Raw genomic sequence first — 23,953 nt, 5'->3', positions numbered from 1 at the left:
TCAGTCATTGACTCCACCAGAATGTACTTGAACATTCTTCTGTGGTTGGACATGAAGATTATACAGTTTTTTGTCACTATAAACAGCGAACTCTGTGGTTGGTACCTTTATATCTAAACCTTTGTATCCCTTAAATTAGAGTCCTATAAACTGCAGTGTGGGCTCAGGACAACCAAGGCATTTTTAAGGCTCTTAATTCATGTTACCTACTTTCTTTGCAGGAAGGTCATTTATTCCAGTCTCCCCTAGAAGTGTGTAACACTTCTTCACCAGCTCAGTGACTCTTCTGAAACTGAACCTGATTGTGACCTCCAGGGCCACAACATAAAGCCCACACCCCTGTCAGGGGCACCTAGGACCCGATGGCTGATCCTTGACCAGCCTTGGCCAACCTTCCCTTGGGAGTAGTCAGAAAGCTTTGAGAGTGACTGGGAGCCACTGAGGGTGGTGATGCCTTATCTTCTGGCTCTGTGCTGCCCTACACAAAGAGCAGACAGAAGGCATGGGAGGGAAGGTAGGAGCTCATGCTGAGTTGGGTCAGTCTTCTGTCAGTGGACAGGAGGGCTAGGCTCTTGCTGAGAACAAGCCCAGATCTCCCACTGTACAGAGGCCACCGAGGCCAGAGCAGGGAAGAGAGTAACGTGCTTTAGGACTCCAGGTCTGAGTTCTCAGAAAGGAAGGCTGCAGATAGGCTGAGAACTGGGCAGGGGCAGCTATGGAAGCATCCCAGAGATGGGGTGAGGAGGGATAGAGCAGCCCCCAAATCCAGATGAGGCAGGCAACCCTGGAATTTGTAGCTGTTCCTGCTGCTAAGGGGGAAATGGGATGTTCTTACTTACTGCTGTGTCCCAGGGCCGTATGGGTCTGAGGTTCTTGAACTCTGGCCTCATTGCTGCCTCCACTGTGACCTACAGAGGGGAGAGGCTTTGCCTGTCATCTGAAGACTCCATCCCAGCTCTGCTCAGATTTGGGGATGAATCCAGACCCTGCCATTACCATTCTGAAGTTGCCATGTTCATGTATTTCTGAAACTTGTGCAGGACCTGATATTGAGTAGTTCTGGATACCAGGACAGAAGTGGAATGGGACACTCTGTGCTTCTGGATCACAGGAGGGGCACAGCGAGAAGGGTGAAGTGGGGTAGCTCCCTGCAGATGACATGGGGCCGAGCCTGAAAGGTTGGGTGGTTCTTTGACACATGATGTGGGAGGAGCTGCTGTGTGTGGGGAATTCCAGAGCTGGGCAGTACAGGGAAGGGCAAGATTGTGGGGCAGAAGACCGGGGAATTGGTCAAGCAGGGCCAACTGTAAGAGGCTCAAGTGCCCCTGCAGAAGTGTGCTACTGTGTCCTGGGGCAGTGGGGAGCAGTTTATGAGTTTCAGTGGGAAGGAGGTGCACTCCCATGTGCTGTTCAAGATGGTTCCTCTGAATGCTGTCTGGAACATAAATTGGAAGGAGGAATAAGACCAGAGTCTTGGGAGCAGCCAGGCGGGTGCCTTGAGGGCCCAGGGAGGGAGGCTTTTGGGCCTGTGGCTACAGTAGGACAAAGAGCAGAGGGGAATCCATGAGCTATTGGTAGCAGAATTGGTGGAATCCTGGGATGAAGTCACCTGTAGCCCTGAGTTCTGCACCACACTGACACTGGCAGTGAGGGCCTCAGCTCCTTTGCAGAGCCTGCCCTCCCTCACCTGCAGGCTTGTCTGCTGCCGCATGCCTTCTTGACAGCGTCCTTCACCTCCTTGTTCCTCAGGCTGTAAATGACAGGGTTTAGCATGGGCGTGACCACAGCATAGAGGACTGTGAAGACCTCATCGGAGATGTGGGCCTCCTTGCTCTTGGGTTTCATGTACATGAAGATGACGGTGCTATAGAAAAGCAGCACCACCGCCAAGTGCGCTGAACAGGTGGAGAAGGCTTTGCGACGCCCTGCAGCTGAGGGCACCCTCAAGATGGTGACCAGAATGAGTGTGTAGGACAGGCAGATGAGGGCCAGGGGCACAGGCAGCAGCAGGACTGCCCCCACTAGCAGGAAGGCCTCGCTGACTGACGTGTCGCCGCAGGCCAGTTTCAGCACTGCTAGGATTTCACAGGTGAAGTGACTGACCACGCGGTGGCCACAGAAGGGCAGCTTCATGGCGATGACTGTCTCACTCACTGACTTGATGAGACAAAACACCCAAGCGGCTCCCGCCAGCAGCAAGCACAGCTGGTGGCTCATGAGCACAGGGTACCTGAGTGGCTGGCAAATGGCTAGGTAGCGGTCATAGGCCATGATGGCCAGCAGTAGGCACTCTGTGGAGCCTGTGGACAGGCTCAGGCACATCTGGATGGCGCAGCCAATAAAGGAGATGGTCTTCTGGGACGACAAGAGGTGCACCAGCATCAGGGGCACAAAGGTGGATGTGTAGCAGATGTCCAAGACGGAGAGGTTGCCCAGGAAGAAGTACATGGGCGTGTGCAGGCGGACATCCAGCACGCTCACAGCCATGATGGCCGCGTTCCCCAGCAGGGTAACCAGGTACATGGCCGAGCACAGAGGGAAGAGCAGGCGCTCCAGAGCTGGGTAGCCTGAGAATCCCTTCAGGAAGAACTCAGAGACCACTGTCCCGTTGATGGGCTCCATGCTGCAAGCTCTGCAGGGTTGCCCAGCTTGTATAGAAGGAGTGAGGGTACAGGAGTGGCAGCTCCCAGAGCCCTTCTGAGACTCGAGGGATTGCCAGAGTCTGTGCCAGCTCACGCATATGCTCTCTCTCTGTGATTTTAGGGTTTTCCCATCACCCTCTCTGGGCCTCAGTTTATTCATGTGAAAAATTAGGATTGATGCGGATCATTTCCCTGAAAGAAGTATGAACAGGCAATCTGAAAATCAGTTTGAGGTGATGCTGGGTTAATAATTAACAGTCCTCTTTACTGCAGGACTTCTCAGAACTTTGAGTATGTTAATATGATCTGTGATTTTTAAAAATGCGTGCTTCTATATTTCTTTGACCCTGGTCTCCCTTTTACAGACTACCACTTAACCCACTGCAGATAAGTGATCTGTGGACATAGTTTGGGAACCAGTGGTTTCTATCAGAAATCCTCAGATTTTCACATGTACCAGAGTCACCTGGAAAGTATTAAAACACAGATTGCTGCCTCTATTCCCAAAGCTTCCGACTCAGTAGATCACAGTGATGCTTTGTTGGCCTAGGTACTGTGCTTTCAGAACCTCTGGCTAGATGGTCTGAGGGTCCTCCTGGCCCTGAAACAGCCATGGAGTCACTGCTTAAACTGTACCCGTTGTCTGGAAAGCCCTTCTCCACTGTCCCTCGGCTGCAGAAGCCTTGTGTCTTTTTAGGCCAGCTCTGGTCCCCATGCGGAAAGTATAAACTGAATCTGCCCCGGAGAGGCCACCCGGCCTCTACCCCTGTCTGTGGATGCAGCCCTTGTCCCCACACAGCCCTGTTAACTACTTGTGGGTTGGACCTTCAGATTTGGAAGCCTTTGCTGTGGGCTTTCCAGCTAAAGCTGATGGATCTTTTGACCCAGCCTTAGTTTCTAATTTCTCTGGTGCAGAGGCAGGGGTGCTTTGACTTTATGAACTCCAAGAACGTTAGCAAAAAAATGCCCTAAGAGGTCAACTTATTGGATCTCCCATAGTTTGCACATTAGGAAACTGGGTCTGTGGATAGTGAACCTTGAATTTGGTCTTCCGGCATCATGACGTCTACACATAGCATGCTCAGGATGGATTTTTACTTTCAGAAAGCCGCACTCTGCCTGCTCCTATTACTCTAGATAGATGTCCTTTTCCCAAGTCCTCCCCACAGTCTTCTCAGCAGCTAAAGAGCAGAATCCAACCTCTCCTTGGTATCTGGCATGGCGTCATGGATCATGGTGCATACATTGCCATAGCCTGGGCCCCGCCGAGCACCAGTTCCCCTCAGTGCACACTTGCATGAGTCTCTTTCCTCCTTTTATTCTTCCCTCCTTTTTTATTCCAAAGTCAAGAAGAAATTGAAGACCTACAACACACCAGACATTGTGTTAGGCCTGGCGGGAGCAAGCGAGGACAAGTGTGCCCCCAGGCCGCTTACTCTAAGCCCTTCTCAGGCAGAATCCGCTCCACTTTCCACACCTGGTCTTGTCTGCTTCTGGGTGCGCATCTCTGGTGACAGGAAGCTCATTAATAACTTCCCTCCCCTCCCCTCCCTTCCCCTCCTCTCCTCTCCCTTCCCTCCCCTCTCTTTTCCTCTCCTCTCCTCTCTCTTGTCCTCTCCCTTTCCTTCCTCTTACTTCTTCTCCATCCCCCTCCCTCTTCTCCTTCTCTGTGCTCTTATTTCCTCTCCTCTCTCTCTTTCTTCTAAGAATTGACCTTTGCATTGAGTTACATCCTCAGCCCCCTTTTGGGTCTTGCTAAATGGCTAAGTCGCTCAGGCTGGGCTTGAACTTGCAATCTGCCTGTTTTAGCCTCCCAGGATGCTGGGATTACATGTATGTGCCAACATGCCCAGCTACTTTCCTTCCTTTCTTTTTGCTGACAGGCACTTCAAGGGTCTCATTGGAGTTCTAAGTGTCCAGGCAGGGTGGTTTCTGTAGGTGCTCTTTCCTTGTGCACAGTAGGAACACAGGGCACTGTGCTTAGCCCTATGCATTGAGCCTTACCTCAGGGAATCAAGGGCTACTTCTGGAGCACAGTCTAGTCTTGGGGTTCAGATAGAAGCACTCAACTTGGCTGTTTAAAGCCTCTTTGGGATCAGGGGTAGTGTGAACTGTGAGCTCCTCTGTGGGAAACTCTGAGGCTGATTTCCTATGTCAGGCAGGAGGCAGGAGTGAGACACAGAGATGGCATGGCATTTTCCCTGCAGCTCCAGTGACTAGGATTGGCTGTACTCTCCTTGCAAGTTTCCACATGTATGTATTCCCTGCAGCCTCTAGCAAAGCTCTGCATCTGCAGTCATTGTCTCTCCACTGGAACATTACATGGTCCCTACCTACATGTGAATGCACAAACACCTGTTTGACATGTAGGTGTGTAAATATGTGCTGGAGTGTGAATATGCACGTACAGGTTCATGTGTGGCCATTTACATGAGTGTATGTCTGCCCCCCCAACCCAGAGCAGAGCAGACTCTTGGCCCTATGGCTAGGGTGCTTCACAGGGCTAGGTAGGATGCCTTAATTCCTGGGAGGAGGTGCAGGGAAATGACAGCCAGATAGAAGGTTCAAAAGAATTATGGAGGAAAGAGCAGGTTTGAGGGAGGGGAGCAAACTTGGTTGAGGATGAACCATGAGGACCAAAGAGCCCTGAAATAGGGACCAGGTCACCAAACCAGCCTAGAGTCTGGTCAGCTTCCCAGCCTGCATGCCAAGGGTATGTGTCCAGTTCTGTCTTCCTTCCTTTAGCTAAAGGAAGGGACTACAGAAAGAGAGGAGAAGAGAAAGAGGACCAGAGAGTTTTGTCTGCAGAATCTGCAGTATTTTTTCTGCCTTCCCCTGTCTTTGGGCAAACTCTATGTACAAACCACTTCAAATAGCACCTCCTGAGAGCAGCCTTTCTTTGTTCTCTCCAAGCCCACCTGAGCCTCTCTCCTTTGCACTCTGTGGCCTCTGTGCCTCTGGGGTGATGCATACCTCTGAGGTCTGCCTGGTGCCCATCCCTGCCAGCCCACAGGGATGCTGTCTCCTCTCATCACTCCCCTCAGGTTCTGAAAGCTGAGGTGAGGTCCCACCCTGAGTAAAGTCAACATTGCTTGTCTAATTGTGACTTCCTGGGTTGAGGGTAAAATAAACAGAGAACTTGTTGCCAAACACGGGCTACTCCCAGCCTAGATGACACTTGGCAGAGCCAGAGCGGGCAGAGTCTGACTACTCAGCTGGACCACATCCTTGTTGTGCATTGGGAATCTGAGGGCTGGAGAGGGGAAGAGCCTTACTCAGTGAAGTATGGTGAGTTAGAGGGGAGCCAAGGCCCTCGTAATTCTTTAGGGCTCTTGACTCTCCTTTGCCTCCACATCCCCATTTTTCACTCACCTTATGGTTCTTCTGGATATGAGTTTTTGGTTTCATAGGAGATGTTCAGAGCATTTGAGACAAATGACCTCCTTTGGACGGAGCTAGGGGCACACAGATGAAGGATGACCGAGCTGCCTCTATACAGAGCATGTGCTAGGCAGGACCCAATGCTTCACTCCAGCTCAGCTTTCCAAACTGTGAAAAGATGTCTTGACTCTCTTTGGATTTGGTGAAATGTTTGCAACTTGATAGACTAAAGCAGAGCTTCTAAAGCTTGGCAGAATCCAGTGCTTAGAATTCAGTGGGGTTCCATTAAGTATGTCGAATTTGGTAGACCTAGGACATTCTGGTGGGCTAAAGGCCAAAGAAAGCCTCCACTAGTTTATGTGGGCAGCATAGAGCCCCTGGCCCGGGCAGTTCCCAGCTCCATCCTGGCTGACAGCCTACAGGAGAGCAGGAGGATCAAACAGGTGTTGTCTTTCAAAGCTCCCTGTGCACTAAGGGACTGAATAATCCCAATGCAATTTAGAGGGAGGAAAGGAATGTGACCAACTTAGAAACTTTGGGGCACTTCAGGGATGATGTCCCAAAGACCCAATTACACAGAGTCTGGTTAGAGATCTTAATTGGTGTGGAAAAGTTGGAGAAAGTGGCCATGGGCCAGGGATCCATCCTCACATTCATTCCCAATCGGTGCTGGTCCAGGAATGTTTACAGAAGGAACAAAGGAATGGATGGGTGATCAAGCAGATGAATGCATGAGCAATTTTCAATGAACAGATTTAAAAATAAATGAATGAGTGAGAGAATAAATGATAGGCAGGGTTACTTGCCTCTTGGAAAGTTACAGGTCCTGGCACAAATCGCATAGAGATCTTTAAAAAGTGCAAAAGTTGGAAAGAGAGTAATAGAGGAGTGACCAGGATGAAAAGACCCAAAGAAAATTCTAGAGTGTCAGAGCAGGACAGTTCTTAAGGACCATCTTGACCAATACTCATTGTTCTGTCAGAAGACTGACCTGGCGGGGAACAAGTTCAGTGTCAGTCAGTGAGGCAGCAGCGAGGCCTTGTTCACCCTGACACACTCATTATTTCACCTTTGAACCGTGTCTCCCTCAGCCAATGTGGAGCTGACTGCCCAGGATAGCCAGGCTGCCTCCATCTGACCCTGGTCCTCCTCCTGTGCACTTAGAGCATCCATCATGATGGCTCTTCCTTGAGGTTTCTTCTAGTGTCCAAGGTCCATGCCTGTCCAGGATTATGGCCCGCTTTAAAATAGTACCATGGGCCTGGCTCATGTTGTTTGGTGTTTGGTACGGTGGTACGGTATGGTGGTACGGTGGTACCACCGTGGTATGGTGTTTGGTTGGCATGCGTCATACCATCGCCTGGGGTTCACATCCATCACTGCAAAAAGAGAAAAAAATCACAATGTTGTTTTATTTTGGAACTAGGTATCATCATTTGATTTTATTTATTTTAAATTATTTTTCAAAATATTAAATATTTGGTTTTGATGGAAGGATACATTGGAGACCAAATGACATGCATTTAATAATTATCTGGTTTTGTAAAATGTTCATGCTTTTTCTTTCATAAGAAGTAGGAGTATAAAGTAGAAATCTAAGAAAATAGTGAGTACTATATTCGAATTGTAGTACTTTATACTGAAGTTGTTGGCAGCTTTATTAATCTTTTTTAAAAATTTTATTTAAGGAGAAAAAAAAGCAGAGAAAGGGTACAAGTTATACAGATTTACAGAAAAAAATAAACAATAGGAAATCACTAGTTAATGGATTACATATTGTCATCTTAGAAATAATTGTTCAAGTCACAAAATTAAAGCTTGTAAAGTGGACATTCCAACAATGATACTGCAAACAGTTCTGTTCAATGATCCAATAAAACTCAGTGATATCATTTTCTATCTTATACACTTAAATATACATGCAGTTATATCATTTAGAGCACTTTCTTTTCCTCTCTTTTGTACAATGACTATTGCACATTTTGGGTTTTATTGCTCCCACGGTTCTTATTACTTTTTTGGAAGAGAGTAAAACCAAGTATGACATAACAGAACAGAGTCGGTCAAATCAAAAGGGTGGACATAACAGATAATGTAAAAACATAATACAAGGTGATCAACAATGGTTACCATAATGCCTCCCGCTATTTCTAATAGAATTGCCTATATCATCAGTTATAATAAAATTGAACAAAACAGTAAAGAACAAACCCAACAAAACCAGCAGAATGGATCAAGAAACAAAATCCAACCATATGCTGTTTACAGGAAACCCATCTAACCCAGAAGGATACTCACAGACTGAAAGTCAAAGGATGGAAAACAATTCTTCATGCAGCAGGAATCCAAAAAAAGGCAGGAGTAGCCATTCTGTTTGCAGACAACGTGAACTTTAAACCAACAATGACCATAAAGGATAAAGAAGGTCACTACATACTCGTAAGGGGAAAACTCCAAGAGGAAGAGATAACTATCTTAAATATATACGCACCAAACTCCAGAGCGCCCAGTTATATAAAACAATTATTAACAGAAATGAAAACTCAAATTATCAGTAACACAATTGTAACAGGAGACCTTAATACACCATTGACACCAAGGGACAGATCGACCAGACAGAAAATGAGTAAAGAAATAACAGAACTGAATCATACCTGTGAACAAATGGGTTTGATAGACATATACAGAATGTTCCACCCAACAACATCAGAATACACATTCTTCTCAGCAGTACATGGATCATTTTCTAAAATAGACCATATATTAGCTCATAGAACATATTTAAACAAGTGCAAAAGAGCTGAAATCATCCCTTGCATGTTATCGGATCACAGCGCTCTGAAATTAGAAATTAACGATAAAAGATACTGCAAAAATCCCACAAACACATGGAAACTGAATAACACACTCTTGAGTAATCAGTGGGTCACAGAAGAAATTAAAGAAGAAATCAAACAATACCTAAAAGAAAATGAAAATGCAGATACAACTTACCAGAATCTGTGGGATGCAATGAAAGCCGTCCTGAGAGGAAAATTTATTGCACTGAGTTCCCACATCAGGAAAACAGAATGAATACAAATAAATAACTTGATGCTACACCTCAAACAGCTAGAAAAAGAAGAGCAAGTCAAGCCCAAAGCCAAAAAAAGAGAGGAAATTATAAAAATCAGAGCAGAAATCAATGCAATAGAGACTAAGAAAACAATCCAAAGGATCAACAAATCAAAGAGTTGGTTCTTTGAAAGAATAAATAAAATCAATAAGCCCCTAGCCAACCTTATTAAAAAAAGGGAAGAAAAAGCTCAAATTCATGCAATAAGAAATGAAAAAGGAGAAGTCACTACAGACCCAATAGAAATACAGAAGATCATCAACACCTATTTCGAAAACCTCTACTCTCAAAAGTTTGATAACACAGAAGAAATAGACAGTTTCTTAGAAGCATATGAAGTGCCAAAGCTAGATCAAGAGGATGTAAAATTGTTGAATAACCCAATCTCGGTTACTGAAATTGAAAATGTAATTAAGTCCTTACCCACCAAGAAGAGCCCAGGCCCAGATGGATTCACTGCAGAATTCTACAAGAAATACAAAGAAGACCTAATGCCGACACTCCTCAAACTATTCAATGAAATTGAAAGGGAAGCAATCCTTCCTAAGTCATTCCTGGAAGCAAATATCACTCTAGTACCAAAACCTGAGAAAGACCCAACTAAAAAAGAGAACTATAGACCGATCTCCCTAATGAACACAGATGCAAAAATCCTCAATAAAATATTGGCAAATAGGATCCAGCAAATCATCAAGAAGATTATACACCATGACCAAGTGGGATTCATCCCAGGAATGCAAGGATGGTTCAACATACGCAAATCAATAAATGTAATCCACCATATCAATAAAGCCAAAAATAAGAATCACATGATCATTTCTATAGATGCAGAAAAAGCCTTCGATAAGGTCCAACATTTATTCATGATAAAAACTCTACAGAAAATTGGAATAGATGGTCTTTACCTCAATATAATAAAGGCCATTTATGACAAACCAACAGCCAGCATCATACTAAATGGCCAAAAATTGAAAGCCTTTACTTTAAAATCAGGCACAAGACAAGGATGTCCTTTATCACCACTCCTATTTAATATAGTACTGGAAGTACTAGCCAGAGCAATTAGGCAAGAAAGAGAAATAAAAGGGGTAAAGATAGGAAAAGAAGAAGTTAAGCTGTCATTGTTTGCAGATGACATGATACTCTACATAGAAGACCCCCTAAGCTCCATTGAAAGACTCTTAGATACAATAAATAAATTCAGTAATGTGGCTGGATACAAAATCAATACTCAGAAATCAATAGCATTCCTATACACAAACAACAAAACCACAGAGAGGGAAATAAGGGAAACTGGACTATTCACATTAGCAAGCAAAAAAATGAAATATTTAGGAATTACTCTTACGAAAGAAGTGAAAGACTTATACAGTGAAAACTATATTACACTGAAAAAGGAAATTTAAGATGATCTCAGAAAATGGAAAGACATCCCTTGCTCATGGATAGGAAGAACAAACATTGTGAAGATGGCCATTCTCCCAAAACTCTTATACAGATTCAATGCAATCCCAATAGAAATACCATCAACATACCTTATAGAACTAGAGAAATCACTCCTAAATTTCATCTGGAACCAGAAGAGACCTAGAATCGCAAAAGCAATTCTAAGCAGCAAAGACAAAGCAGGAGGCATCACAATCCCTGACTTGAAATTATACTACAAAGCAACAGTAGTAAAATCAACATGGTATTGGAATCAAAACAGAGCTGAAGATCAATGGAATAGATTAGAAGATACAACCACAACTACAAACACACTCAACCACCTTATCTTTGATAAAGGAGCCAAGCAGGTTCACTGGAAGAACGACAGTCTCTTTAATAAATGGTGCTGGAAAGACTGGCTCTCCATTTGCCGAAAACTAAAGCTAGACCCATGTCTATCACCATGTACTAAATTAAAATCTAAATGGGTCAAAGATCTGAATATTAAAACAGAAACGCTAAATCTATTGGAAGACAAATTGGGTAGAAACCTTGGAGACATAGGAGTAGGTAGAGAATTCATGAATAGGACTCAAACTGCACGGGAAATACCTCCCAGAATCAATAACTGGGACCACTTCTTATTAAAAAGTTTTTGCATGTCAAAAGAAATCTCCAGCATAGTGAAAAGAAAACCCACAAACTGGGAAAAGATTTTAGTGAACTCTCTCTCAGACAAGGGACTCTTGTCTAAAACATATAAAGAATTAAAAAAACTCAGACCTCCAAAATTCAAAGATCCAATCCAAAAATGGGCATCTGAGATGAATACGCAATTCTCAGATGAAGAAATGCAAATGGCAAATAAATACATGAAAAAATGCTCATCATCATTGGTCATTAGAGAAATGCAAATTAAAACCACACTGAGATACCATCTCACTCCTGAAAGAATGGCCAGGATCAAGAAAACCAACAACAACAAATGCTGGAGAGGCTGTGGGGAAAAAGGAACTCTCCTGCACTGCTGGTGGGAGTGTAGACTGGTACAGCCTTTGTGGAGATCTGTCTGGAGGTTTCTCAAAAAGTTGGGATTGGAAATCCCATTTATTCCAGCTATTCCACTTCTAGGCATATTCCCAGAAGAACTGAAAGCATCATACCACAGGGATATATGTGCACCTATGTTTATAGCAGCACAATTTGTAATCGCCAGATCTTGGAAACAACCCAAGTGTCCATCAACTGAGGAATGGATAAAAAAGTTGTGGTATTTCTACACAATGGAGTATTATTCAGCTATAAAGAAGGATCGCATTGAGATATTTATCAATAAATGGGCGCAGCTTGAGACCATACTCATAAGTGAAATAAATCAATCTCGCATGTATGAATACCGAATAGTTTCCCTAATGTAAGTAATGATTCAAATATATAAAAATATGTGATAATCATGATTCCCCATTATGTGGCCTTGAAGCCTTATAAAATTTTCACTTATTAATTAGAAAGGCTTTATTCTGGGCTTTTTGATATGGAAATATTTGAAGCTATAGTATATGAAGTTTTATCCAAATATTTTAAGGAAAAAGACAGACACTATGGTAACTACTATTCTTTAAAAAAATTATTTAGCTATTTCTTATGTTTATTTTAATTAAGGGAAAAATTAAAAAAATTAGAATATATAATAGTAACTCTTTTTGATCTCCTATTAACTTGTTTTGAAGTCCTGTAATACTCCCAAGATCTTGTTTTGACTGATTAGACCCTGTTCCATTCTGTGCGATAGTAGCAAGTCTGAGGGTATAGGCAACTAATTTGAAGGCAATAAGATTCACTAAGATGCCCATTCTGGTTTGACTATTGTCTCCTTTGGAAGTCCTGTAATGTTCACAATGCCTAAGTTTTATTAGTCTTGTTCTCCACTGTTTTGTCCAACTTTATAATATCTAATGAGATAGACAATTCCTTTTAAGGAAACAAGAGACAATGTTGATAACCATTGTTAATAACCTTGTACTCTGTTCTACATCATGTGCTATGTCTATCCTTGGTTTTGACTTACAGCTTTGTTATGCCATATTTGACTTTATTCTCTCCCCCCCCCAAAAAAGTAATAAGAACTAAGGAGTAATAAAATCCAAAATGTGTAAATTTTGTTGTAAAAAAGAGAGGGAGGGGAAAAAAAAAGAGCTCTAACGGATATAACAGCAAGTGTGTTTAGGGATATTAAATAGCTGACTATATTAATGTTTTTGGATCATTGAACACAGCTGTTTGCAGTCTGTTTGAATGTCTACTTTGTATTCTTTGATACTGTGATTTGAGCAACTATTTCCAAGATGATAATATGTAATCTATTAACAGGTGATTTCTTACTGTTATGTTTTTTTTTGTAGTTCTGTATTATGTGTAACCTTACACTGCTTTGTTTTGTTTTGTGTTTTTCTCTTTTTCCTCTTAAAAAAAAAAACAAAACCCTGACAAAACCAAACCATTGGAGACATTGTAGGTCTTCAAAAGTAGATAAAAGTCATCGAGAATGGGCGTCATAATGAATCTCACTATCTTCACAGCTGTTGCCTAAACTTTTGAACCTGGTACTATCAAGCAAAGCAGAATAGGGGGACATCAGTCAAAAACAAGATGGTGAGAGTAATACAGGGCTTTAAATCAAGATAATGGAAAGTCAAAGTGGGTTACTATAATATATTCTGCTATTTTTATTTATTTTTCCCTTAATTAAAAGGATAAAAATAAAAAAGTAAATAATGGAGTGGAGATTGAGATAAAACAGGGCATAGCAGCAAAACAGCACAGATCAAAACATAACCATTTAAGCAGAATAGTGTTTCACCACAAGATAATCCTGACATAAAAGTAGTTACCATATTGTCTCTTTCCTTGAAATCCTTGAGTACAACTTCGTATACTGTAGCATTAAATATATCAAAACAATGTAAAACCATTTAAGAGAATGACAGCATTACAGGGTATTTAGAATCAACTAACAGAAAATGAACAATGGTTTCTGTATAATCTCCTTGTCTTTAAAAGTTTTTGCTTATACTATCGTACATAATAAAATCCAATAAGATACAACCTGTTTAGACCATTGGAGACAGAAGAACAAAAGCTAGATGAGACTTCAAAACAAGATGATACTAAATCAGTATTACCTATTAAGATGTCATTTTCTCCAAAATAGCTGTTCCTACCATCCAACCTTCTCTGCCTCATTTCTGTTGAGCTCTTTTTCTGTCATTAGCTGTCAGTTTGTCTTCTTCATTTTGTTCTCTGCTCCATTCGTTGTGCAGTAATGTTTATACTTGTGTGGAGTGTAAATGTACACAACACATCTTAGTTCCTTTTTTTATTCTCTTGCCCTTCTCTTTCTCCCCTCCATCTCCTGAAGCCCCTTCCATTTACCAAAGATCTATCTCCCTATTTTTTATTATCTGTCTATTGTTTATTTGTAATTTGGGTTTCTCATAAAAGAGAAATCATGCAATGTTGAAACTTGTGTCTGTTTTATTTCACCTAGTGTTATGGTCTCAGTGTACTTCCGTTTCCCTAAAGTGACTCAAGTTTATCTTTCTTTACGGTGGAGTAGTATTCCATTGTGTCTAAACACTACAATTTCTCCATCCATTGTCTGATAGACACAGGCGGCTTCCAAGGTTTAGCTATTGTGAATTGTGCTGCTATAAACATGAAATGCACACATCACTGTAATATGACGTCATTAACTATTTGGGGAAGATGCCTAGAAGGGGAATAGCTGGGTCACATGGAATTTCTGGTTTCACTTTTTTGAGAACTCCCCATACTGATTTCCATTGTAGTTGAATCAGTTATAGTCCCAACAATGAAGAGGAGTCCCCCCCCCCCAGTCTCATTTGTTACTTCCTGATGATAGTCTTTTTTTACTTAGAGTGAGATGAAACATCCATGTTGTTTAAATTTGTGTTTCTCAGATGGCCAGTGGTGTTGAACTTTTTAAATGTATTTACTGGCCATTCATATTTCTTCATCTGAGAAGTGTTTGCTCATTTCAGATGCTCATTTGTGCTTCAAATTTTGGGGGAGTCTAATCTTTTTGAGTTCTTTATTTATTTTAGATATTATTCCTTTGTCCGAAGAGTAACTGGTAACCACCCCCCCTTCTGCTGATTATCTTTTCACTCCGTTGGTGGTTTCCTGGGGTGTGCAGAAGCTTTTACATTTGATGGGATCTCATTTGTTGGTTCTTCATATTATTTCTCGTACAACTGGGGTGTTGTTCAGAAAGTCTTTGCTTACACCTATGTATTCAAATGTCTCACCTATTTTATCTTCCAGTAGATTAAGCATTTGTGTTCTAATGTTTAGATCTTTGATCCATTTTTATTTTAGTTTGGTGTGTGGTGAGAGATAATGGATCTAAATTCAGTCTTCAGCATGTGGATGGCCACTTTGCCCAACACCATTTATTAAAGAGGCTACCTTTCTTCCCTTGGAAGGATTTTGTGTCTTATAACATAGCTGACTGTGCCTGAAATTGTTTCTGTATTTTCCATTCTGTTCCACTGATTCACAAGTCTGTTTTTTTAAATTTTGCTGATACTATGTTATTTATTTATTTATCAGTATGTTGTTTTTGTCACTGTAGCTTTGTAGCATAATTTTCAGTCTGGAATCATAATGTTCTCTGCCTTGCCCTTGTTGCCCAGAATTGCTTTTGCATTCTAGGTTTCTTCTGGTTCCATCTGGATTTTAGGGCTGCTTTCTCTTTAAGGAATACTATTGATGTCTTGATTGGGATTGCATTGTTTACATAACAGTTTTGGAAGTATGGCTTTTTTTTTTTTTTTTTACTATATTGGTTATGTCTATCCAGGAATAAGGAATATCTTTTCATTTTCTGATACTCTTTTCAATCTTCTTTCTCAAAGTGCTATAGTCTTCATTATAAAGGTCTTTTATGTCTTTTGTTAGGTTAATTCTGAAGTATTTCATTTTTCTTGATGTTATTGTGAAAGGTATTGTTTCTCTAACTTCCCTCTCAGTGAGTTTATTACTGGTATATGTTATTGTACACCAATCAGCACTGCTGATTTTTGAATGTTGACTTTGTATCCCACTACACTACTGAATTTGGTTATTAGTTCTAGGAGTCTTTTGGTGGAGTTTTTGGGGTCTTCTATATAGAAGATCATGTCATCTGCCAAATAATAATTTAATTTTTTCCTTTCTTGTCTATGTCACTTTTATTTCATTTTATTGCTGTAGATAATGTATTGAGAACTATATTGAACAGAAGTGGTGATAACAGACATCCTTGTCTTCTTCCTGATTTTAGAGGGAAATTATTTCAGCTTCTCTCTGTCTACTGTGATGAAGGCCACTGGTTTGTCATAGATAGTTTTTATCAGATTGAGATAAGGCCTTTCTTTTTTTTGTCATCTTAGAAATAGTTATTCAAGTTACAAAATTAAAGCATATAAAGTGGACATTCAAACAGTGATATTGCAAACAGTTCTGTTCAATGATCCAACAAAACTCAGTAATATGGTTATCTATCTTATACACTTAAATATACATGCAGTTATATCCTTTAGAGCACTTTCTTTTCCTCTCTTTTGTACAATAACAATTACACATTTTGGGTTTTATTACTCCCACATTTCTTATTACTTTTTTTGAAGAGAATAAAACCAAATGTGACATAACAAAACAGAGTCAGTCAAATCAAAAGGATGGACATAATACATACTGTAAAAACAAAATACAAGGTGATCAACATTGGTTATCATAATGCCTCTTGCTATCTTAAAAAGAATTGCCGGGGCTGGGGATTTAGCTCAGCGGCATAAGTACCTGCCTTGTAAGCAGGCGGTCATGAGTTCGATCCCTGGTACCGATAAAAAAAAAAAAAAAGAATTGCCTATATCATCAGTTATAATAAAATTGAACAAAACAGTAAAGAACAAAACCAATAAAACCAAAACATTGGAGACATTACAAGACTTCAAAAGAAGATAATAGTCAACCAGAATGGGCGTCATAATGAATCTTACTCTCTTCACAGTTGTTGCCTATACTCTCGAACTTGGTAGTATCAAGCAAAACAGAATAGAGGAAAACAAGATGGTGAGGGCAATACAGGGTTTCAAATCAAGTTAATAGGAAATCAAAGTGGGTTACTATAATATATCCTGCTATTTTTTATTTTTCCCTTAATTAAAAAGATAAAAATAAAAAAGTAAATAATAAAAAAGGGAGATTGAGATAAAAGAGGACATAACAACAGAACAGCAGAGGTCAAAACATAACCATTTAAGCAAAATAATGTTTCACCTCCAGATATCCTGACATAAAAGTAGTTACCATAGTGTCTCTTTGCTTGAAATCTTTGAGTATAACTTTGTATCCTGTAGCATCAAACATATCAAGACAATGTAAAACCATTCAAGAGAATGACAGTATTACAGGGTATTTAGAACCAACTAACAGAAAATGAACAATGGTTTCTATATAATCTCCTTGTCTTTAAAAATTTTTGTTTCTATTATCACATAAAATAAAATCCAATAAGATACAATATGTTAAGACTGATGGAGACAGAAGAACAAAAGCTTGATGAGACTTCAAAACAGATGATATTAAATCAGCACTAGCTATTATGATGTCTTATTTTCTCCAAAATAGCTGTTCTTACCATCCAATTTTCTCTGTCTCATTTCTGTTGAGCTCTTTTTCTGTTATTAGTTGTCAGTTTGTCTTCTTCATTTTGCTTTCTGTTCCATTCATTGTGGCCTCTCTGCTACTGTTTCTGGAATCTTGGTATTTTTCTTTCTTTTTTTTTTAAATTTTATTTAAGGATAAAAGAAAAAAAAACAGTGAAAGGGTACAAGTTATACAGATTTACAGAAGTAAAAAAATGAACAGTAGGAAATCACTAGGTTAATGGATTACATATTGCCATCTTAGAAATAATTGTTCAAGTCACAAAATTAAAGCTTGTAGAGTGGACATTCCAACAATGATACTGCAAACAGTTCTGTTCAATGATCCAATAAAACTCTGTGATATCATTTTCTATCTTATACACTTAAATATACATGCAATTATATAGTTTAGAGCACTTTCTTTTCCTCTCTTTTGTATAATGACTATTACACATTTTGGGTTTCATTGCTCCCACGGTTCTTATTGCTTTTTTGGAAGAGAGTAAAACCAAGTATGACATAACAGACCAGAATCCGTCAAGTCAAAAGGGTGGACATAATAGATAAGGCAAAAACATAATACAAGGTGATCAACAATGATTACCATAATGCCTCCCGCTATCTCTAATAGATTTGCCTATATCATTAGTTATAATACAATTGAACAAAACAGTAAAGAACAAAACCGACAAAACCAAACCATTGGAGACATTGTAGGTGTTCAAAAGTAGATAAAAGTCAATGAGAATGGGCGTTATAATGAATCTCATTATCTTCACAGCTGATGCCTAAACTTTCGAACCTGATACTATCCAGCAAAACAGAATAGGGGAACATCAGTCAAAAACAAGATGGTGAGAGTAATACAGGCCTTCAAATCGAGATAATAGAAAGTCAAAGTGGGTTACTATAATATATCCTGCTATTTTTTTCCCTTTAATTAAATGGATAAAAATAAAAAAGTAAATAATGGAGTGGAGATTGAGATAAAAGAGGGCATAACAGCGAAACAGCATAGATCAAAACATAACCATTTAAGCAGAATAGTGTTTCACCACCAGATAATTCTGATCCAAAAGTAGTTACCATATTGACTCTTTCCTTGAAGTCCTTGAGTACAACTTCGTATACTGTAGCATTAAGTATATCAAAACAATGTAAAACCATTTAAGAGAATGACAGCATTACAGAGTATTTAGAATCGACTAACAGAAAATGAACAATGGTTTCTGTATAATCTCCTTGTCTTTAAAAGGTTTTTGCTTATACTATCGTACATAATAAAATCCAATAAGATACAACCTATTTAGACCATTGGAGACAGAAGAACAAAAGCTAGATGAGACTTCAAAACAAGATGATACTAAATCAGTATTACCTATTAAGATGTCATTTTCTCCAAAATAGCTGTTCCTATCATCCAATCTTCTTTGTCTCATTTCTGTTGAGCTCTTTTTCTGTCAGTAGCTGTCAGTTTGTCTTCTTCATTTTGCTTTCTGTTCCATTCATTGTGGCCTCTCTGCCACTGTTTCTGGAATCTTGGTATTTTTCTTTTTTTAGAATGTCCTGCAGTATTCTCTGTAGAGTTGAATTGGTGGTTGCAAATTCCCCTAGTTCCTCTTTATCCTAGAAGCACCTTGTTTTTCCATCAATTTCTAGGGACAGTTGTGCAGGATATATCAATCTTGGCTGGAGGTTATTATCTTTCAAAGTTTGAATTATTTCCCCCCATGCTCTTCGTGATTTGATGGTTTGTGCTGAGAAGTCTGCTGTAATTCTGATGGGTGTTCCCTTGTAAGTAATCTGTTTCTTGTCTCTGATGGCTTTTAATTTTTTGTTCTTATATTGGATTTCTGGAATTTTGATTATTATATGCCTGGGTGTAGTTCTGTTTGGGTTGTAGCTGGCTGTGGTCCTGTATGCCTGATATTTCTAAGTATCTTTACCTTTTGCTAAATTAGGGAAATTCTCCTGGATTATTTCTGTGAATAGCCTTTGTAGTTCATTTGTTTGTGTCCCTACTTCTTCTTTTACATTCTTAATTCTTAAGTTATAGATCCTCTTATCATCTTGAAGCCTTTGTATTATTGCTGTTTGCTTTATTGTTATTTTTAAGAAGTTTTTCATTTCATGCTCCCACCTTACAAATCTGTCCTCCAGTTCAGATAATCTATCCTTAGTTTCTTTCAAGCTGTTATGCCAGCTTTCAATAGAATTTTTTTTTTGTCTTTTTCCTTTTTATCGGTACCGGGGATCGAACTCATGACTGCCTGCTTGCAAGGCAGGTGCTTATGCTGCTGAGCTAAATCCCCAGCCCCCTTCAATAGAGTTTTTAGTTTCCTGGTAATCTCTTTGAACCTACTTCATGTATTCTATGTTTTCTCTATTTTCTCCATCAAACATTTTTCCCCTTTTTTTCTGTGCTTCCACTCCACCATCTGTTTTTTGGGCGGTGCTTAGCATTTCTCTAACTATTCTACTTATATCTTGCTTTAGTTCATTAAATACTTCACTTTTGAACTCGTCTATGAGGCTCCGGAGATAACGCTTTATGTCTATTGGTGCCATGTCTGATATTGCATGTTTTCTGTCCTCATTCTCCTTTGCATTTACCTTTCCTGGATCAGTGTTCTCACGATTGGGGGCCAAGGACCCTTTCTTGTTGCTCCCTCTTCCCATACTTTTTGTTCCTTCCATACAAGCGTATATAGGAGGTCCAGTTTCTTTCTTTGTTGGGTACAGTTTGTTTGAATTGCGCCAGCTAGGTGTTCCTGCCACTGCAGTGTACTAGCGAGACACAGACCTGGGCAGCCTCTGCTGGCCCGCCCCTCCAGGTCAGTCAACCTACCGAAGGCTTCACTGCTAGGGTGCACCGCCAGGTGCTGGGACCTGGTTTGGGCCAGCCTACTGGGGCTTAGTCTGCGGTGTCACCCAGGCCAAGCACTTCCCACCAGTCCTACTTGAGAGGGGAATATGCGACTAAAGTCACTGCAGTGTCCTGTTCCGGCTAGTCTGCCCAGTCCCAGAATGTCCTCTGTTGGAGCTTCCTAGTCTATGGAAGGGTCCTTGTTCCTCTCACTCACCGCAGATCGATACAGGGCTCCCTGCCAGTCCCACTCTCAACTCCATTCACCGATTACCGATTCCTGCTCTCAGAGGTTTTGCCTCGTTGTCCCTGCTGTGCTGATTCAGACGCAGCAGCAAATTCAAATCGTGGCTTCCAGAGGCGCGGGTTCCAGCTTCAGTGCTGAGATTTTACCTGTTCTAGTTATAGCACCGGGATTGCATTTCCAGTTGGTTTCTCTCAGCTTAGTTTGTTCCTGGGTTGGCAGGGTATATCTCCCCTTGCTTGAGACTCCTGACACCACACCATTCCTGGATTCTAAGCTGGCTAAATCAGAGAGCCTCCATAGCTGCTGTTATCTATCCACCATGTTCTCCCGGAAGTCCAGAGATAAAGCCTTTCTATTAGGATTTTCTTCAGGGTTTTTTTTTTTTTATCATGAATGGATGTTGGATTTTGTTAAATGCTTTTTCTGCATCTGTTGAGATGCTCATGTGATTTTTTCTTGCTCTTGCTTCTGTTTATGTGATGTTTATTGATTTGTGTATGTTTATTCCATAGAATGAACCCTACTTGGTCATGATGTATGATCTTTTGGATGATTTGCTAGACTCTGCTTGCCAGTACCTTATTGAAGATTTTTTGCATCTAGGTTCATTAAAGCGATTGGCCTGAACTTCTCTTTTTTGTTTGGGTCTTTTTGGTTTTAGAATCAGAATGATGCTGGCTTTTGGAATGAATTTGGGGGTACTGCTTCCTTTTTGATTTCATTAAATAACTTGAGGAGTATTGGTCCTAGATCTTCTCTAAATTTCTTATAGAATTTGACAGTGACTTTGTTTGGACTTGGGCTTTTACTTGGTTGTTTATTACTTCTTCAGTTTCACTGACTGATACTGGGTTATTCAGAATTTTACATCTTCCAGTATGTTGTAGTAACACAGTTGTTTGATTGGAGAAATGTTCTAATTTCTTCTTTAATTTTATCTGTGATTGTTTAAGAGGGTATTATTTAATTTCCATGTGCTTGCATAGTTTTTGTGGTGTCTTTTGCCACTGATTTCTAGTTTCATTGTACTATGACCCAATAATATGCATGGAAGAATTCTGATTCTTTTGGATTTACTTAAGCGTAATTTATGGGCTGGTATGTGGTCTGTTTTGGAGGCAGCCTCATGTGCTGCTGAGAAGAATGTATATTCTGCTGTGTTTTTGTAGATATCTATTAAGACCATTTGGTCAAAGGTTTGTTTTAACTTTGATATTTCTTTGTTTTCCTGTTTACTTGATCTGTTCACTTGTGACAGTGGGGCACTGAGTCCTCCTTTACAGTTATGCTGGTGTTTATGTGATTTTTCATGTCCATTACTGTTTGTATTACGAAGTTGGGTGTGCTGTATTTGGTGTATATATAAGTATCAACTCTTCCTGTAAAAGTGTTTGCTTAATCAATATGTAGTGACCTTTTTTGTCTCTTTAGGTCTGTCTTGCTTTGAAATCCACTTCATGTGAAATCAGGACAGCAACTTCTCATTTTGGGAGTGAGGTTCCTGCTGCATGGAATATTGTTTTCTGTTCTTTGATTCTTAATCTCCAAGTTTTTTTTAAATTAAATGTGTTTCTTGTATACTGCATATTCTTGGGTTTTGCTTTTTAATCCATTCTGGGGAGTAGGATGTTTATAGAATTGAGTAAAGTTAAGAGAGTAAAGTTAAGTCCAGTGTTTTTTCTTTTGCCTTGCAAACAATGTTTTAAAAAAAATATCATTTTATACGACTCTTTGGTATATGCCCAAATACTTCCCTAGGATAAACATCCTGATAGGAAATTAATGGATTAAAGGCATTTAAATTTTTAGAAGATGCCACAAAACCACTTTAATTTAAATTTCCACAAACAGGATGATAGTACTCACTTCTCCACACTGTGATTCTGCTTGGTATTATCAGTCTTCTAAGTTTTGCATGGCTGAAAAGGAGTATATTTTTAAATGTCTTATGCATACTAGGAATAGTAAGCACAATTTCATTTGTTATTTTTTGCTATGCAGTTTTAAAATTATCACTTAATATTTTATGCCTATTTTTCTGATTTTGAAAATATTTCTAAGAGTTCATACTTTGTCTCTTTCTTTTTTCAATTTTAAAAAGAATAAAACAAAAGAGAACAGAACAAAGCAAGCAACACAGCACTTCAGAACAAGACAACCAAACATCAACAGTAGCTGCCATAATGTATCTTTTCTTCTAAATAGTACACACAACAATCTCAAACATAACAATATAGTATAAAATCATTCAAAAGAATGAAAGCACTACAGGACTTCAAAACCAAATAACAGGAAATGAACAATGAAGTATAATATCTCATTTTCCTCAAAATTTGTCTATACTATCACACATATATAATCAAATAAACCATAAAAGGATAGAACCAATCAAAACAGAAAAACAAAAGCATGGTAGGACTTCAAAGCAAGATGATAGTAAATCAGCAATGGCTATCATAATGTCTTGTTTTCTTCAAAATAGCTGTTCATACCATCACACAATAAAATCAAACAAAACAGAATAAAACCAATCTAACCAATGAATGAAAACATTATAAGACTTCAAAACAATATAATTGGAAACCATGATTGCCATAATATATCCCATTATATTCAAAATAGCTGCCCCTACCATCTGACTGCATAAAATCTAACAAAACAAGACAGAAAAAAGCCAAACCTAACAAAATTATGTAAACAATGCAAGAGTTCAAGATAAAACAATAAGAAATTAACAGTAGTTTCCACCTTTCCTTCCCAGATATTTCCTCCCCTTTGCTCTTACATTAACTATTTTGCTTTTGGATCCCATTAACTCCTTCTGTTTCTTATGCTAGGGTTCATGCGCATGAGTTTGAACTGTTTCGGCCATGAATATGATCTCCAGTTGCATTCTACAGGAGCCCTGAGATTATTCTACTTTATATCTGGATAGCTTTCCACTACATGAGACTACCATCTCTTTCTTATCCATTCTGCAGTCGATGGGCAAGTTACTCTTGCTTTTCTTTTTTTTTTTTTTTTTTTTGGTCTCCTGTTACATGACACAATTGTTTTCTCTCCTTTGATTTTCATTCTATAAATTTCCTTTCCAGTTAAACATGTTTCTTGTATACAGTATATCAATGGATCATGTTTCTTGACCCACTCTCCCTGTGTTTCCTTTTATTGCTGACCTGAGGCCATCTACATTAATGGTTACAACCAGCATACATTGGTTCATCTCTACCCTACTATCCTCCTGCTGTTGGCCTTCCACTTTTCCCCTTCATTCAGTTGCCTGTCTTGTTTGGCAATCCTCCTCTGCTGCTGTTCCTGAACCATGGTCAGCTTCATCTCTCTCTAGAATATCCTTTAGCACTCTCTGTATGGTTGGTTTGGTAGTCATGAATTCCTTCAGTTGTTCTATATCATGGAAATATCTTATTTTTCCATCAATTTTGAAAGATAGTTTTTCTGGGTAGATCAATCTGGGTTGGAAATTGTTTTCTTTCAGGGTTTGAAACACTTCACTCCAGACTCTTCTTGACTTGATGGTTTGTGTTGGCAAGTCTTCTGTGA

The 23,953-nt window shown here is 39.8% G+C and overlaps 1 protein-coding gene across 1 annotated transcript; it reads right to left on the bottom strand.

The window, feature by feature from the left end:
- Positions 1-1,632: 1,632 nt before the first annotated feature.
- LOC100732577 (olfactory receptor 13J1) lies at positions 1,633-2,622 on the bottom strand. The gene has a single exon (XM_003470864.3). It carries the CDS (start codon positions 2,620-2,622, stop codon positions 1,684-1,686), a length of 939 nt encoding a protein of 312 aa, XP_003470912.1. The 3' UTR covers positions 1,633-1,683.
- Positions 2,623-23,953: the final 21,331 nt, after the last annotated feature.

The sequence above is a fragment of the Cavia porcellus genome, unplaced genomic scaffold (assembly GCF_034190915.1).
Source record: "Cavia porcellus strain 051 isolate PalLab524CR breed Dunkin Hartley unplaced genomic scaffold, mCavPor4.1 scaffold_1, whole genome shotgun sequence".
Classification (NCBI taxonomy): Eukaryota; Metazoa; Chordata; class Mammalia; order Rodentia; family Caviidae; genus Cavia; species Cavia porcellus.
This window is presented reverse-complemented; position numbering and strand designations above follow the sequence as displayed.